Consider the following 17,305-nt stretch of genomic DNA (forward strand, 5'->3'; position numbering starts at 1 on the left):
AGTCATTGCTGACCCTGGGCCACTCGCCTGCATTTCTTGAGGCTTTTCTGCTCCACTGTCATTCTCTCCATCTTTGTTCCTGAACTCATTCTAAGTGATTTCATTGACTCTTCCAAGATCCTGGCCTCTTAGTTCCTTTGATGATCCTTACCCTACTCACTCTCATGCTCATTCTCTGGACCTTGTCATCGCCTATAATTCTGACCCCCCCATTATCTCAGTTTCATGCATGTCACCATCTGACCACCACCTGGACTCTTTCTAGTTTGCTCCTTTTTGTAACCTGACACCCATACTCCCTGATCCTCTCCCCTCCCTAGGATCTTCGATCCATCCTAAACTACCCCTGCCCCCCATCCCTCAACATCTTGGTCTCTATTCTTTTCTTACTTAGCCCACATTCCATGGCCAATCATTAGATTCATTCCCTTGTGTATATTCTCAGATCCTTTGCCCCTTTCTCACTTCATCACACTAGCTTGGTGAAACCCCAGTTCTGGTTAAATCCAAATCTTCACCTATTCTGTGTTTGTACCTGTGCAGCTGAATGTGGCTGGAGAAACGAATGTTACCTTGCTGACTGGTATCACTTTGAACTCCTAACCGTGAGCCCCAATTATGGCTTCCTGCTGCCTGACAATCTGACTACATTCCCCCTTTCATGCAGCCATCCTCCCATTCTCCTGAGGGATTTTACATCTTCTCTCTCCTAAAACCTCCAGCACCTGCTTTCCTTCCTCACTCCAGCAGCTGACCTTGTTTCCTACTCTGCCGAGAAAACTGATACAGCCAGAGGGGCATTTCCCTAAACACATTTACTGGCTTCCCAGCCTCTGTACCCATATTCCCTGCCTTCCTCCTATTACTCTGGATGAACTAAGTCACCCTCCACGTGAGCACTAGGTCACATCCTTTCTTGCTCACTCAAGGACATCACTCCAGCAACTCTCTCTCTCTCCCCCATGTCATCAATTTATTCCTTCTTCTACTGGATAAAAACATGCTACTAAATGTCCACCTTAAAAAAATTCCTCTCTTATCCTTACTTCTTCCTTTAGCCCCTACCTATTTCTCACCCTCCTTTACAAAAACTTCTCAAACTCAAAATAATTCTCTATACTCATTGTCTCCCATTCACCTCTTTCCAATCAGGCTTTGCCTCCAACTACTCCACCGAAACCACTCTTGTCAAAGTTACGAATGATTCCCATGGTGCTAAGTCCGATGTTGATCATATTCCTCATCTTATTTGACCGATCAGAAGCATTTGACAAGCTGAACGCTCCTGCCTTTCTATTTTTTTGGCTTCTGGACAATACATTCGCTTGTCTGCCCTTCTCCTCCTTTAGTAGCCACTCCTTGTCCTTTTTTCATTCCTCCTCATTTCCCTGATCTCTTAATGATGGGACTCCCTGGACTCAGTCTGAGCTTCTTCTCCACTCTATCTAATCTACTCTTGCAAACATGGTGATCTTATCCAGCCTTAGGGCCCTAAATACCATCTATATGCTGATGCTGACTCCAAAATTTCTATCTCCATCCTGGACTTCTCCCTGAATGCCAAACGTGTATATTTCATTACATTTCCAACTGACATCCAAAACTGAACAACAGATTTCATTACCAAACCTGCCTCACTCAGTCTTATCCATTCCAGGTAACGGCAACTCCATCCTTCCAGCTACGATCCCTGACCTCCTCCTTTTTCTCCCTCCCCACATTTAATACATTGATAAATCCTTACCTTTTTTTTAATTGAGGTGAAATTCACATAACATAAAATTTATCATTTCAACCATTTTAAAGTGCACAATTCAGCGGCTTCCAGTACATTCACAATGTTGTGCAACCACCATCACTATCTAATTCCAGAACACTTTCATCACCACCAAAAGAAAGGTCACATGCATTAGCAGTCACTCTGCAGTATCCTCTCCTCGCAGCCCCTGACAACCACTAATCTCCTTTCTGTCTCTATGGATTTGCCTATTCTGGACATTTCATATAAATGGAATCTTACAATATGCGGCCTTTTGTGTCTGGCTTTTTTTACTTAGCAAGCTTTCAAGGTTACTCCATGTTGTAGCACGTATCAGTACTTCATTCCTTTTTATGGCTGAAAAATCTTCCATTGTCTGAATATACTGCATTTTGTTTATCCGTTCCTCAGTTAATGGGATTTAGGTTGTCTACGCTTTTCTTTTTACTATTACAAATAATTATGCTATGAACATTCACGTAAAAATTTTTGTTTGAAAACCTGTTTTCGATTCTCTTGCATATATATGTAGGTGTGGAATTGCTGGGTCATATGGTTAAATTCTTTACTTTTACTTTTAAAATAGATCCAGAATCTGCATCTACTTCTCGCCACTTCTGCCACCTCAACCCTGGCCTATCATCTCTCACCTGGACTTTTAGCTGCCTCCCTGCTTCCACCTCCCTACCCCACATACCTTATCAGCACAGCAGCCAGAACAAGCCTGTAAACAGGGAGCAGGCCATGTCATTCCTCCACTCAGAATGCTCCAGGGATGCCCCATTTCTCTCAATGAAAAGCCAAAGTCCTTCTGATGGTCTGTAAGGACCCTCACATGTTCTCTCTCTGACCTCATTTCTCCACTCTCTCCCTTGCTCACTCAGCTCCAGCCTCTGTGCTATTTCTCGAATATTCCAGGTACACACTCATCTCAGTAACCTCTCTGCCCAGAGTATGCTTCCCTAAAAGTATTTTCTGGCTCTCTCACTCTCTTACCTCTTTCAAATCTTGCTCAATTGTTGTCTCTGAAATACAGCCAACCCCAACCATTACCCGTACCCCATTTCCAGCCCCAATCCCAAGTCCCCTTACTCTGTTAACCCCGCCCCCTCAAAAAACTCCCCAGTAATCACGTTCTAACATGCTGTATCTTTTGTGCATTCATTATATTTATTGTTTATGGTCTGTCTCCTTCACACAGAATGTAAGTTCCACCAGGCAGGGAGTTTAAAATTCAGTTTTATTCACTGATGTTCCCCCAAGCCCTACAAGAATGCCTGGCACAAAACAGGTGCTCAATAAGTATCCATGGAATGAATGAGTGAGTGAACGAACACCGAACACATGTGGCAAAAGCTACCCTGAGCAGTGTAAGTGTGACAGAGGAGCTGTCTGCCCCTGCCTGAGAACACACTTCAGAAGGGGCTAAGGAAGGTAGGTCCCTCTGCCCTGGGCCTGTCGTGAGGGATTTAATGTTGACTTTGCTACTAAACATACAGGCATAGAAGAAACCTCTAATGAGAGGGAGTCTGGGGTCCATGGTGCAGCCATTGGCCTTGGGCACAGACTGGTTCCTTGAACCTGCGCCAACTACACATATTAGTGATAGCCCATTTAAGAGTCTTTTAAGAATACAGGCTTGAAATTGCCTTAAAAAGTGTGTCAGCATCAAGCAGAGAGAGGCCAAGCTTTAGTTCAGCAACAATCACATATTTACGGAGCACCTGTTTTGTGCCAAAAGGGTGCTAGGGGCTGTAGAGTGTGGGTTTCCCAACTTTGGATATTCATGGTCACTCGTCACGATGGTTTTGCCATATCCAGGTATCACCTGTATTAGTATTTACTTCCTGATTTTTAAAAACTAAATTTGCCTTTCCCACTTCAGTAAATCCGTTTTAAAGAAGAAACTTCTGGCACTACCGTAAATGGGAAAGTGGACTCATTGGATGCAGGCAGAAAATAACAGTAAAATTCAAACAAAGAAAAAAAAGCAATGCAATTAAATTAGAGCATGATTTTATTCCCTGCTACTGAGGGAGTCTTAGACCTGCTTTCTCCCTAAAATAGGGAGATTAGAAGTGTCAATGAGGTGTTAAATACATACCAGCATCCAGTGGGGACTTTCTCCTAGATTTACTATAAAGAGCTCTGAAGAGAGACTTTCTCCACCTGTGTTTCCTTTATTTAACACCCCATCTGCACACCATGTAAAGCCATCCCGTCTGCCACCAGGGGTACACACGATATGGAGGGGACCCCAAGAAAGGCAAGAGAGGGCTTTGCCCTCAGAAGACTCTCCCCATCCTGATCTTTTCCCTGCAAGGATCCCTCCCTAAGACCCGGAGTGGGGGGTCGGGGAGGGGCGGGGTGGATGTTAAGAACATCCCTGCTTCTGAGACCAGAAATTTTAATGGCCGCCCCCATGAACTGTAATAGCTCATCTCATCTCCCCACCCGCCCCACCACCGTTTTTTTTTTTAAAGTTTCTAACATGGCTTGGTTTCTGAGTTTAAACCTATTCTGAAATGTTTATTCGACAGGTTCCCTAAACCATCTGTGAGAGCGAGCCTCTGAGGCAGGAGCTGGCGAGGTGGCCCCTCCTAATAGCTCATTACTCCTCACTCCTGTTCCTCGCGGCCTGTGATTATGTTGCTACCGCCACCGAAGCGCTCTCTCTGAAAACGCTGTCAGCACAGCATCTTAGGTGTTAAGTGTAGACATGAGAAGAGGGTAATGTGAGAAGGAGGCTGTGCCTTCCTCCTCACTTGGGGAAATTAAACTCCACAAAATCTGACTATGTGCTCACGTATGCCTGGGATTTGTGACCCCAAAACCACCAGGGAGAAGGGGTGGGGAGAAAAAAGGAGTCCTTGTGGGCGACATCTAGGAGGTTCGCTTGACTCAAAATGCGTCTGGGGTTTCCGGTTTGCCCCAGCAATGCCACTCAGAGCAGAGTGTGGACCTGTTTCAGGGCAGATCTGGAGACCCCACCCCACATTCCCCAGAAAATTACGTAACGATGACGTCTCCATTCTTCATCTGCAAACTCCTGTCTCCAAGTCCATAGCTGCTTATAAATAACACACACGTTCCTGCCATTTATTAGCCTTCGAGCTGTTCAAGGCGCTTTACACCTCACGATTCATCTACTTTTTACAACCTCATGGGGTAAGCGCTATTATTATCACCAATTTTTGTTTGTTTTTTTTTTTTTGGAGGAAGATTAGCCGTCAGCTAACTACTGCCAGTCCTCCTCTTTTTGCTGAGGAAGCCTGGCTCTGAGCTAACATCCGTGCCCATCTTCCTCTAGTTTTATACGTGGGACGCCTACCACAGCATGGCTGCCAAGCAGTGCCATGTCCGAACCCGGGATCCGAACCAGCGAACCCCGGGCCGCCGAGCAGCGGAATGTGCGAACTTAACCGCTGCGCCACTGGGCCGGCCCCTATTATCACCATTTTGCTGATGAAGAGACTAAGGCTCAGAAAGATTAAGACATTCGTCGAAGTTACACAGCAAGTGATTGGCAAGCCCAGGACTGGTGTCTTGAGATTTACTCAGGTGCTAACATCATAAGGAACCGGACTGAGGACAGGCCAGGCTCGGGTCTGGCAAAGGTCCTGGTCTGTCCAGGACCGAGGAGTTTCCTGCGTTGCTAAAAGCAGAGAAGACTGGAGCGCTGAAGGCTGTTTGGAAGGGAGTCTGTCTCCCTGTCTGTCTTTTACATCCTTTCCTCTAATAACTTTTTATCACGGATGTATCAATCATCAATATATTACCTTAAAAAATAACTGTTAAAAACGGTGCTGCTTTGGAGCCCAAGAGCGGGAGGAGCCACTTCTGGACTGCTTCACCCGCTCTGGGCAGCTACACCTCTGTTCCAACCCGGGCGTCCTGGAGCTCCTCCCGGGTACTCTACACTGCTCCCCTTTGTGCCAGCCTTCTTGGGGGAAACAGAACCTCCTCCAGCCTCAGGAGCCGCCTCCTGCTTTCAGAGAGCTCTGTCTCCAAACAGCAATGATGCTTTTGAGCACCGGAGAGAGAAGGTTCTGTTCTCAGCATTCCTCCTCACTACATCTTAATTACTTCTTCTGCTTAAATTGTGAGTGGCAAGTTCAACCACTCTGCTGTCTCCTAAGTGACAAATTAAGACTAATTTAGATGGGTTTACAGATTAGCCAACATTCGCAGAGCGGAGAATGATTTGGTGTTCTCTGCTGGGGTCCACTCTCCAGGGGTCATCTCCTCCCTGAACGGGCAGCAGGTGTGGACTGGTGCCTGGTCTGACTCTCTTCTCTACCCAGCGCCCCTCTCCCCAGCTGCCACCTCAGACATCAGTGCTATGCACGCGGCTCCTCGAACACCACCTTTTATTTTAGACTCTTTCAAATGGTTTTGGGATTCGATTTTGTTGGACTTAGTTCAACTTGATTTGATTCCCATTTACTGAGCCTCCATGAAGCGCTGGAATGAGGAAAGCCATCTTGCTATTCAGAAAACTCTGCTGATTTTTTTTTTTCTTTCCCTTTTCAGGAGGACCAGGAAAGTAGCTGAGGGGGTGAGTTGACTGTGCTCTGTGAATGGCTGTGTTTGGGCCTTGGCAGCTCTAGGTGTCTGTCAGCCCACGAGGAGGGCTTTCTTTGTATTTGCCTCTGGCTGATTCATCTCTAAGGCATCCAGTGCCAAGGGGCGCTTTGGGAAGCACATTCTGCAGGATGAGGGGAGTCTTCTCGCATGGCTAAGATAGGCATGGTCTGCCTCCCCATTCACACTGCTTCCTCTCTCTGGAATATTCTTCCTCTCCCTCCCCCTTCATAAAGGTCTTTGCTCACATGCCACATCCTCAGAAAGGCCTCTGCGAGCACTCTAAATAAAGGAGACACTGCCCATCACTCTCTGTCTAACCCCTTCTCCTATTTTATCTTCATAGCACTTATTGTTACCTGGAACTATATACATATGTGTGTGTGTGTGTGTTTTCCTGAGAGGTCTTGAAACTGCAGTGACCTGGGGGACAAAAGTCATGCTAAGCCATGGGGAAGAGAGGAAGCCCTGGCAGAGTAGCATGGCCTGGCCTCCTGATAAGGTACATGGGGAAGAACAGGAGGGAACGGGCTTGGCCATGGCTCCTGGCTCAAAAGGTACCAGCTGGTTCAGTTGTAGGGGGATGCTGGGTTCAACTTCAAATGCTCTGGAACTTGTCAGTGAGGCACAGCTTCGCTGCAAGTTGATCTTTAAGGTCATCTATTTCTTCTGTAGCACGGGACATCAAGGGCAGTGCTGTGCTCCAGATAGCTGCTGCTTCCTTCTCTATCTTGGGGATGGACAAGTGACACCAGTTACCTCAGGGTAGGGGCCCTTTGGGCTTGATGCCTCCCAGGCCTGGCCAAGAGCTGTGAGTCTCCTGGAATTTGAGGGGCCTTGGACTTGGAGTCCCCACTGTTGCTCTTCTCCAATGCCTGGACAGGTGAGGTGGCAGTGGCTTCCTTGCTGAAGGTTGATGTCTTTGGATCCATCTATCTGTCAATCCATCCATCCTGATTTCTTTGCTTTTTTCCTCTGAGGACAGGGACTTTATCTTGCTCTCTACTGCATCTAAGTACTTAGTATGTGTTAGATGCTGTGAAAATATTTGTTGAATGGGTGAACGGCTGATGGATGGAGATGGATGTGGATGGAATGGACAGGGACCCTCATTTTACCAATTTCTCACTTAACATGAGGAAGTAGATTATTTGCCTTTGTTGACCCCTCTATCTATATCCCCTCTACAACTTCCTATGTCCTCTGACTTTTGCTCATAGCTTTTCTTCAGCTTTGAGCTCATTTCTGCCAACCAAGATCCCTTTCATGCTCAGGCCCAATTTGACAAGGACCTTTCTGTTCTATGTCAAAAATTTTCAAATCTGAAGTCATCTCACACACACACACACACACACACACACACACACATGCGCATCTTTGAGAGAAGGGTGTTTGTCTTGTTCACCATTATATCCCAAGAATCCAGCATGACAACATTCTATAAACGCTTGTTGAACAAATAACTGAACAGACAGCTATATGGCAGCACAGACTTAATTCTGCTTTGCCTTATCATTGGTTATTTGTATTTGTATCTTACCAGCCTGGTTGTGAGATCAACAACTGGGTCTTAGTCATCTCAGAACCTGGCTAACTCATTGCTTCACTAGTAGTGATCATCTTAATAACATGAGCAGATAACCTTTTGTGAACATGCACTGTCTAAGTGCCAGACGCTAGACTTTGCCTACAGAAGTTCATATACTTCTCGTGGTCACTCTATGGGGTGGCTTTATCAGAGCCCTTCACAGAGAAGGGGACTACAGCTCAGAGAGATTGGACAACTAGCCCAAGGTCCTCTGGCTTATAAATGGAAGAGAGAGAACTTGCACCAGGTATTTCTGACACCACAGTCTCACTCTTTCCCCCTTTATAAGGCTTCTTTCCTCTGTTAGGGTAGGAAGGACTCTTTTAAAAGTTATTTCAACTGAAGGGACTTGAAAATGGTCAGGGCATCTTCAAACAGACCTGATGCTGCTGCCATTTGACTGTTCTAGATACCGTACTGTGCGGTGTTTACAGCTCTCCAGGATTCTCCTAGCGTCAGAGATAAGACCTTTTTTCAGAGTTCCCGACAGTCTACCAGGACAACCACCCCACTGGGAGCCACTGCCCAACTGAGGTGGCAAAGTCCTCACCTGTCACGTAGTTCTTCAAGTCCAGCTCATTGCTGAGAGGATTGTTGCTCTTGAACATATACAGGTTAAAGGGGGCCGGCTCCTTGCCCACATTTTTCCACACGGTATAGTCTGGAGAGGTCCATCGTCCTGCTAGCACATCATAATCACGCTGAGTGAAGTGGACCAGCTTGGTCAAGGGATCATAGAGTCCCCCATGGAAGCCAATGACCATCTGGAAGTCAGGGTTGGAGTCATAATAAATCTCCCCATAGGCTGTGTACTGCAACTGTTTGATCATGAGACCGTTGATGCTGAACACAGCCAGGGGAGTCCCCGTGTTATCCGAGGCAACGTAGTACTCCTCCCCACTGCTGCTCTCCATGGCAAAGAGGTGACCTTGGAGGTCATAATAGAGTGAGGTTATCTCCGAGTTGGAGTGATTGTAGACATGGGTGATGCGAGTCGGGTTGTGGAGGTCGGAGTAGAAATACTGCAGATGGTGGCCCAGGTTGGTCTTGTAGGAAGCCCGCCGCCCCACACCGTCGTAGCGGTACTGGACACTCCACCCACTGGCCTTGTTGTAGGCTCTCGTTAGGAGGCCCTTGGAGTTGTACTCAAAGATGTCAGCACCCCGCTGGCATAGATAGCCATCATCGTCAATTTTGTACTGCACATCACCGAGTCTGGTTATCCGATCCCGGAGGTCATAGCGCAAGGGCATAAGGCGCACACTATTGCCTGGGTTTAGCAAATGGAGGTTCCCATTGAGGTCATAGCTATAGCGCCAGGTTGGGCGGTCATTGACAGCCACACTCTGGAGCTGCCCATCCCCATCATAGTCATAGGTGTACTTAGTGGTGTTGGCATAGGGCCCCAGTTTTAGCTCCCTCTTGATCACCCTTCCCATGCTGTCATACTGCACTGTCATCCAGTACATGAGGGACCGGAACATCTCGTACTGGACTTCCTTGATCCTCCCATGGGTGTCAAAGTGTTTGCTGAGGGTCATGACAGCGGTCGTGATGATCTGGTTGATATCATAATAGATGACTCCAAACTTGCCAAAGTGTTCCACCTTGCCGGAAATCTCATCATAGCGGTAGAGGTCAACAGGAAGGGGAGTCTCACTTATGACGGGCTTGATGCTTGCGATCCTGAAGCTGTTGTCATGATAGGTGTAGTCAAACCTGGCGTTGACCATACCTTCCTCGGAGAACCTGTAGATCTGCTTGTCCACAAGTGGGCCAATCTTCCGGTACCTGATGGTGCAGGAGAAGCCCCCACTTTGAAGGTTGACCATTTTTAAAACACCAGTGGTCTCGTCATAACCAAAAGTGACAGCAGTACTGTCATAGACAATCTCTGATAACTTGGAGAGTTTTCCATACTTGTAGAATACCTGGCGCCCAGTGCCCAAAAAGGACGTCTTCAGGATGCGGCCATCATCACTGTAGTCAAAGATGACCGAAGCATTGCTTTCAGGCGGGTTGTAAATGTTGCGGATGTAGCCGATGGAGGTGTGGGTAGACATGCTGTGCCGGGCGACGCTGGGCATGGTGACGGCATGGAGACGCTCAGAGGAGTCATACTCAAAGATGTACTGACGCTGACTCTGAAGCAGGAGGACCATGGACTGGAGGAAGGAAAGGGGACGGGAACACATGAGTTAGCTCTTTAGGACTAAGCACTCAAATGGACAGAATTTATTCCATTTCCCTAAATGTCAATTCAAAAGCCATGAAGGATGGGGATGTTTAGACCAGAGATAACGAGTAGATTGATGTCATTGGGTGTGCCAACTCTGATGGATCATGGTGGCTGCCTGGATCAGTGCTTCCCAAACTGTAATGTGTATGTCAAGTACCCAGGGATCTTGTTAAAAGGCGGATTCTGGGGCCAGCCCACTGGCATAGTGGTTAAGCTTGCGCACTCCACTTTGGCAGCCTGAGGGTTGGGATCCTGGGCGTGGACCTACACACCACTCATCAAGCTGTGCTGTGGTGGCATCCCACATAGAAAGTAGAGGAAGATTGGTACAGATGTTAGCTCAGGGAAAATCTTCCTGAAGCAACAAAAAGAAGATGATTGGCAACAGACATTAGCTCAGTGCCAATCTTCCTCACCAAAAAAAAAAAAAAAAAAAAGGCAAATTCTGATTCAGTAGTTTGGCATGGGGATAGTGAGGGAGGCAGCCTGAGAATCTGCTTTTGTAACAAGCTCCCAGGTGCTGCTGATGTTGCTTGCACCATACTTTGAGTAGCAAAAGCTTGAAGGACTAAGGTGAGAGGCATTGACCTAGCCTCTAGGCTCAATAACAAGAAATCCTGAGGCTGTTTAGAAATGACTACCACTGGCTCAGCAGAGAACAGGTATAACACACACACTTTCTTTTGGCCATCTTTGATTAAATCTAAAAAGAAAGCACGTCCTCCATTTAGAAGCTACTGAAAAGATTCAATAACCTAGAATCATTGATTCTTTGGGAAAATAATGGCCTCACAATTGAGGCAATTGGGAGATTCTTGCCTCCCCTGGTCAACCATCCTAGTATTTTATGGCATGATGAGAACAATATTCAGGAAGGACCAAAGGCACAGCAGCCCGTCTCTTGCAGAGGGGGTAACAGCTCTGCAAGTGACTGCTATAATGAGGAGGCAAGAAAGGAAGAAATAGAAATGGACCTGTGTCAAGGTGAGTCGAGGTGAGAGGCCCAAGCTGAGCTAGATGACTAGGGCAGTCTTCAAAAGCTTTGTCTTGTGCCCCAAAGGGATCTTTTTTTTTTTGGTGAGGAAGATCAGCCCTGAGCTAACATCTGTTGCCAATCATCCTGCAGTTTTGCATGTGGGATGCCACCACAGCATGGCTTGATGAGTGGTGTATAGGTCTGTGCCCACGATATGAACCCATGAACCCCGGGCGAAGCAGAGCATGTGAACTTAACCACTATGCCACCAGGCTGGCCCCAGGATCTCTTTATACTGCGGCTCCAACCTGACCTTTTCTGACAGAGACCTAAATCTGGCAGTTTTGGACACAGGGAATTACGTAGAGAGAATCTGTTGGCTGGTGCAGCCAACAGGCCAAGCAGGAGGGTGCTGCTCTGTGTGTTTAAAGAGTTTTAGGCAAATTTCCCTACCCTGATGGCATAATTTCGGGCAAGGCAGAAATGAATCACTGCGTTTCCAGTTCACAGTAATGACCAGCCATGCTGCCAGTGGGATGATTCTGGCCCCTTCAACAGCACTTTTTTTTTTTGGAATAAAATCAGATAATCCATCCTTTTTGCCATTTCTGAGTGTCTAGCACTTTTTTTTTTTTTTTTTGCTTTTCACGGTAATGGTGCTGAGCTATGAATAACATTGTCCTTCAGATTTCCTCCCTCCCAGTGAGGATGGGAGCGTGAGGGAAGCCCTTGCAGGGTCAACTAAAGATGTTAAAACGTCTTACAGCAGAGCGCATCAGGTCAGCTTACAAAGAGCAGCGCGAATTAAAGGACGCCACGGCGGCAGCACCCACCTTGTCCAGGTAGGAGTAGCTCCACACCTTCCCGTCGGCAAACATCCGGGACACGATGCGGCCTTGCTTGTCGATGTCCGTCCTCTCGCTCATGGCCCCGCGCTGAAGGCCAGCCAGCCGTCCGTTGAAGAAGTAAGAGACATTGACGGCTGCCAACCCACTGCTGGGGAGCCACAGGAAGGGGCGGCCCACCTGGTCGTAAATGATCCTCAGAGTGAACTTCCGGTGATCATCATAGATCTTTTCCGTCCGAATATTCCGGTCGTAGTCAATGGACAAAAGATTTCTACCATGCACCTAGGAAAACACAACGGGTCTGGTGTGAAAGATGGCACCTGGACGTGTTAGCTCAGGTTCCTACGGAGGACATGGCTAGCATGGCCAGGGCACAAGTATGTGTTGGAAGAAGAAATAACCCTGAAGTTATTCAGGGTGGTGCTTTCTAAACTCCTTTACACCAATGGTACACATAGAAAATGGCAATATTTGTAGGGTGCACTAGAATACAGAAATGAGGCTGCTTATGGTCAGAGATGACTGATCTGGGCATGGCTGCCATGAACGGTTATGTAGGCTGTGCACTGCACAATGACAAGGGGTGTCATCATATTGTAGAACACTGTGCAGTGCACAGATTACATAGCCATCCCTGGACCCTGGGGTTCTGACAGCCCTGCCTGGCCACCCTGGGGGGCAAGAGACTTTGTATGTTTGCACATTATAAGCCTTTTATGTCACATCATCGGCTGAGTAGCTAATGATCTTTAAGAGCAGGTGCCAAGATTTCTTCTGAAGCCTCAAGTGAAAGGTCCCTAGGGGGGTGGGGAGGAAGTCCTAGAAATCCATATTTTACAGAGATCTGGGCCTATAAGGCTCACTCCTATGTGGATTCTTTACTTCCATCTAGAGAGAAATCTTGCCACCGTCAAGGATGCAAGACATCACTGGGGAGACCTCGGTAGGGCTGGGGAATTCCGACAAAGGGAAGAACTGATGTACTTAGAGTTGAAAGGAATAGCGGAACCAGACATAATTTAATATTTATTTAGACGTTGATCTGATGAGAGAAGAGAGCCTGTCCCAGAAGGCAGAGCTGGGGGACTAGACTCTGGTTAGGGGCACAGGAGAAGGACTCTCAAGATTCAGAGATTCATTGAGTGGATGGCAGGAAGCGAATAAAATGAGGCCAGCTCAGCCCAGGCTCTTTCAACATAACTGATGCAAATCCAGATGTCCCTGGGGTGAGCGCTGAAGGCGAGGGAAGATGTAGACAGGCAGAAGGAAGAGGTATGAGAGATGTCTGTTATTTCCTCACCGTACCCTAATAACTCATTAGCACTTAATGACAATAATGATGAGGATGGTAATAGTAACATTGACATGTGCTGAGGGCTAGTATATACAGGCATTGTGTTAAGCAATTTGCATCTATTATCTGATTTGATGCTCACAAAGACCACTTGATAAATGACGAAACTCATCCTGAACCAGAGAGGTTAGATACTTGCTCAAGGTCACACAGCAATGAAGTGGTAGGATTGGTCTGGAACTTCGGTTTTTAGACTTCAACCAGTTAGCCACTTAGACACTTAACCAGGTTTATTGCTTCCTGTGCTATATATGCATTGAGTGCCCTGAGATGTGTCAAATGAGGAAGAGACTGTACAGCATGGCCACAGCCCATGAGGGCTCCATGTTGCAGCTTTGTGGGAAGATGAGGGATAATTCTAATACCACAGACACCTGTATTCTGAGGAGCAGCATCGTAGCCAGGTAAAGAACTACGTTTCACAGCTGCTTTTGGAGCCAGGGGTGGCTAACACAATGTAAGTGGTGGTTGTTGGCTGGGTTTTCCGGGAACCCTGAAGGAAGCTGACTCAGCTAAGAAGTACGCACCCTTTTGTTCGTCCCACTTTCCTCCTTTTTCTCAGTGGAATGTGGATGTGATTACTGGAGCTCCAGCGTTCACCTTGTGAATATGGGGTGACTTTGAGGATGGAAACCTCGAGGAGGATGGCTTATCCAGAGAAAAAGAGTCTAGATCCCTGTTGCTCTAGGTGTCTTCTTTGGGCATCCCTACCAGCCACGAATTTCTTACCTCTAGACTCCTTTTAGGTCATAAAAAATAATAAGCCGATCTCTTGTTTAGACTCTTGTTATTTCTAATCTCTGTTACTTAGCATTTGAAACGCATCTAAACTGAAACGAGTCCCTGAGGCTTTGACAGGTACTGTGCTCGGTACTTTACAAACCTGATCCCAGTTTAATTCTCACAACAGAGGTAGAAATTACTTTAGATATGGGCAATTGAGTCAGAGGGGGTCACACAGTTAGACAAGTGGCAGAGGCTGGATTTGAACCCTGGACTACTGGATTCCCCAAACTACTGCTGTTGCTATGGAGTCATCCCAGAGAGAAGGGGATAGAACATTTAGAAAAGAGCAAGCACCAGAGCATGGAGACAGGAACAAAGGTGGCGAGTTCTTGGGATTATAAGGAAACCTAACTTCCAGTGGAAGATTCATATCCTCAAACTTGCAGCAACTGGGAAGAACAGTCAAGAAGGCAAAGGGAGAGTGGTGGGATTTTTTTTTTTTAACAGGTCCAAAATTTAATGCTGTCAGAATTATTGGGGCTCTTGATCCCAAATCAGAGTCACCATATCCAGAGCAAAGCACAGCTGGGGGCAGAAAGATCATCTCCTTTGGAAACAGGAGTTGGGCCATGTCGGCTGGCTTCATTTGGGACCACTGCAGAAGGCTACCAAGATAAGATTCTCGAAACTACATGTTTGAGAATTTCAGTTCAAGACCTCACCAACATTCCACTGGCAGAATGAATGATGCGGCGACCACGAGGAAGGATTTTCAGGGTTTCCTGAGCCAACTGCTGGAGACCCTCCATCATGCCTATGTATTTCCCATCTTCTCGGTCATCCTTCTCTCCTCCTTCCCTTGCCTTATTTTTTTCCGTTTCTGCTTCTCTTTGCTAATATGCCCCAGTGCATTTATTATTTATTGAACATTAAATCTCTGTTAATGTCAGGTGTGGTGCCTGCTCTGGAACGCAAGGGTGAGCAATACCAACACAGCCGTGTGTCCCGAGAATTTGGGGTGGGCTTAGCCTGTTTCCAGCACCGCCTTGTTTTATCTTGTTTAATCTTCACAACGGCATTCCCAGGCAAGCACTATTATTATCTCCATTTTACATGCAAGGCGCAGACAGGTTGAAGCGCCCTGCTCAGGCTTACACAAATAGGAAGTGGTGGAGCCAGGATCCTAACCCCGAGCTCACTGTCTTCACCCCTAAGCTGTCCTGCCTCTCCCCGCTTGCCTCTCCATCAGGCGTGCAGTTCTAAGCCACCTGGGATGCGCTCTCAAAGCACCGCTGCTGGGCCGACCCCACAGGTGCTGCATCAGCCCCACAGGGCTGCGTGATGCTGACGTGTACTCTCAGTTAAAATACACTGTGTGATATAAGGCCCTGTCTTCAGTTACCTGGGAGAGTCCAGCAGGCAAATCACATATATATATATAAAACCATAATATAATCATATGTGTGTGTGTGTGTATATATGTACATATATGTATGTATCTGTGTATACATGAATATATACTAACATGTAATCATGGGAGAGACCAACATGTAAATCATATACAGGCATACTTCATTTTATTGTGCTTCGCTTTATTGTACTTTGCAGATGTTGGTTTTTTTTTTTCCGAGGAAGATTAGCTCTGAGCTAACATCTGCCACCAATCCTCCTCTTTTTGCTGAGGAAGACTGGCCCTGAGCTAACATCCATGCCCATCTTCCTCTACTTTATGTGGGATGCCTGCCACAGCATGGCTTGACAAGTGGTGTGTAGGTCCACACTTGGGATCCGAGGTGGGAAACCCCGGGCCACCGAAGCAGAACGTGTGAACTTAACCGCTGCGCCACTGGACCGGCCCCATCAGATATTGTTTTTTATAAATAAGACTCCATCAGCAAAAAGATTATGACTCACTGAAGCCTTAGATGATGGTTAGCATTTTCTAGCAAAAGAGTGCTTTTAAATTAAGGCATGTACATTGTTTTTTAGACATAATGCTATTGCACACTTAAGAGACTACAGTGTAGTGTAAATATGTCTTTTATATGCACAAGGAAACTGAAAAATTCATGTGACTCACTTTATTGTGATATTTGCTTTACTGTGGTGGTCGGGAACCGAATCTGCAATCTCTCTGAGATATGCCTGTCTGTAAGCATGACTATCATTGTAACAACTGTATTAGTATGTGAGGGTGCTGAGGTTGCAGAAAGAACTGAATAGTGGACAAGTACAAAAGACGGGTCCCCAACGTCTGACTGCCACCATGTGGGTTTGTTGCTACTATTTAGAGCTGACAAGGCCTCTCACCTCTGGCCTGGGTGCACCAACCATAAAGAAGTCACAGGTGCTAACCATGAGCTATTGATAATTTAAGATGGGATCTGATTCCCAAATTCACGTACCCCTGGGAACGGGATTTTGTTATAACACTGGTTTGAGTTAACTTTAAAAAAAATTTCCCAGTTTTACTGAGATACAATCGACATACATCACTGTGTAAGTTTAAGGTGTACAGCACAATGATTTGACCTACACATAGGGTCATACCTCACTTAACGACAGTGATACGTTTTGAGAAATGCATCAGGCAATTTCATCGTTGTGTGAACATCATACAGTGAGTGTACTTACATAGACTTAGATGGTATAGCCTATAACACATCTAGACTACATTTTACTAATCTCATGGGACCACCGTAGCAAATGTGATCCATTATTGACCGAAACGCTGTTGTGTGGCACATGACTGTGAAATGATTACCACAGTAAGATTGGTTAACGTCTATGATCTCATGTAGACACAAAAGAAAAAAAAGAAAACCCAGCATTTTTCTCCCTGTGATGAGGACTCTCAGGATTTATTCTCTTAACTTTTCTATGTATCATACGGCAGTGTTAGCTATAGTTATCATGTTGTACATTACACCCCTGGTACTTATTTATCTTATAACTAGAAGTTTGTACCTTTTGACCACCTTTCTCCAAATCCCTCTCCTCCCACCCCCTGCCTCTGGTAGTTACAAATCTGAGCTCTTTTTATGAGTTGTTTTTTTTTTTTTAAGATTCCACATATAAGTGAGATCATATATTATTTGTCTTTCTCTGACTTATTTCATTTAGCATAATGTCCTCAAGGTCCACCCATGTTGTTGCAAATGGCAGGATTTCCTCTTTTTTATGGCTGAATAATATTCCATTGTATATATATACTACAATTTCTTTATCCAT

General features: G+C 46.2%; 1 protein-coding gene across 23 annotated transcripts in view; it reads right to left on the bottom strand.

Annotated features, from left to right (window-relative positions):
* Positions 1 to 17,305, bottom strand: part of TENM2 (teneurin transmembrane protein 2) — a 1,162,025-nt gene that overhangs the window by 5,042 nt on the left and 1,139,678 nt on the right. For all 23 annotated transcript variants that reach the window (XM_070569063.1, XM_070569066.1, XM_070569065.1 and 20 more), the window contains 2 exons: positions 11,980 to 12,276; positions 8,482 to 10,096 (listed from right to left, as the gene is read on the bottom strand). In XM_070569063.1, coding sequence (XP_070425164.1) covers positions 8,482 to 10,096; positions 11,980 to 12,276 — 1,912 coding nt within the window. The remainder of the gene's footprint in view (positions 1 to 8,481; positions 10,097 to 11,979; positions 12,277 to 17,305) is intronic.

This window comes from Equus przewalskii, chromosome 13, assembly GCF_037783145.1.
Source record: "Equus przewalskii isolate Varuska chromosome 13, EquPr2, whole genome shotgun sequence".
Taxonomy (NCBI): Eukaryota; Metazoa; Chordata; class Mammalia; order Perissodactyla; family Equidae; genus Equus; species Equus przewalskii.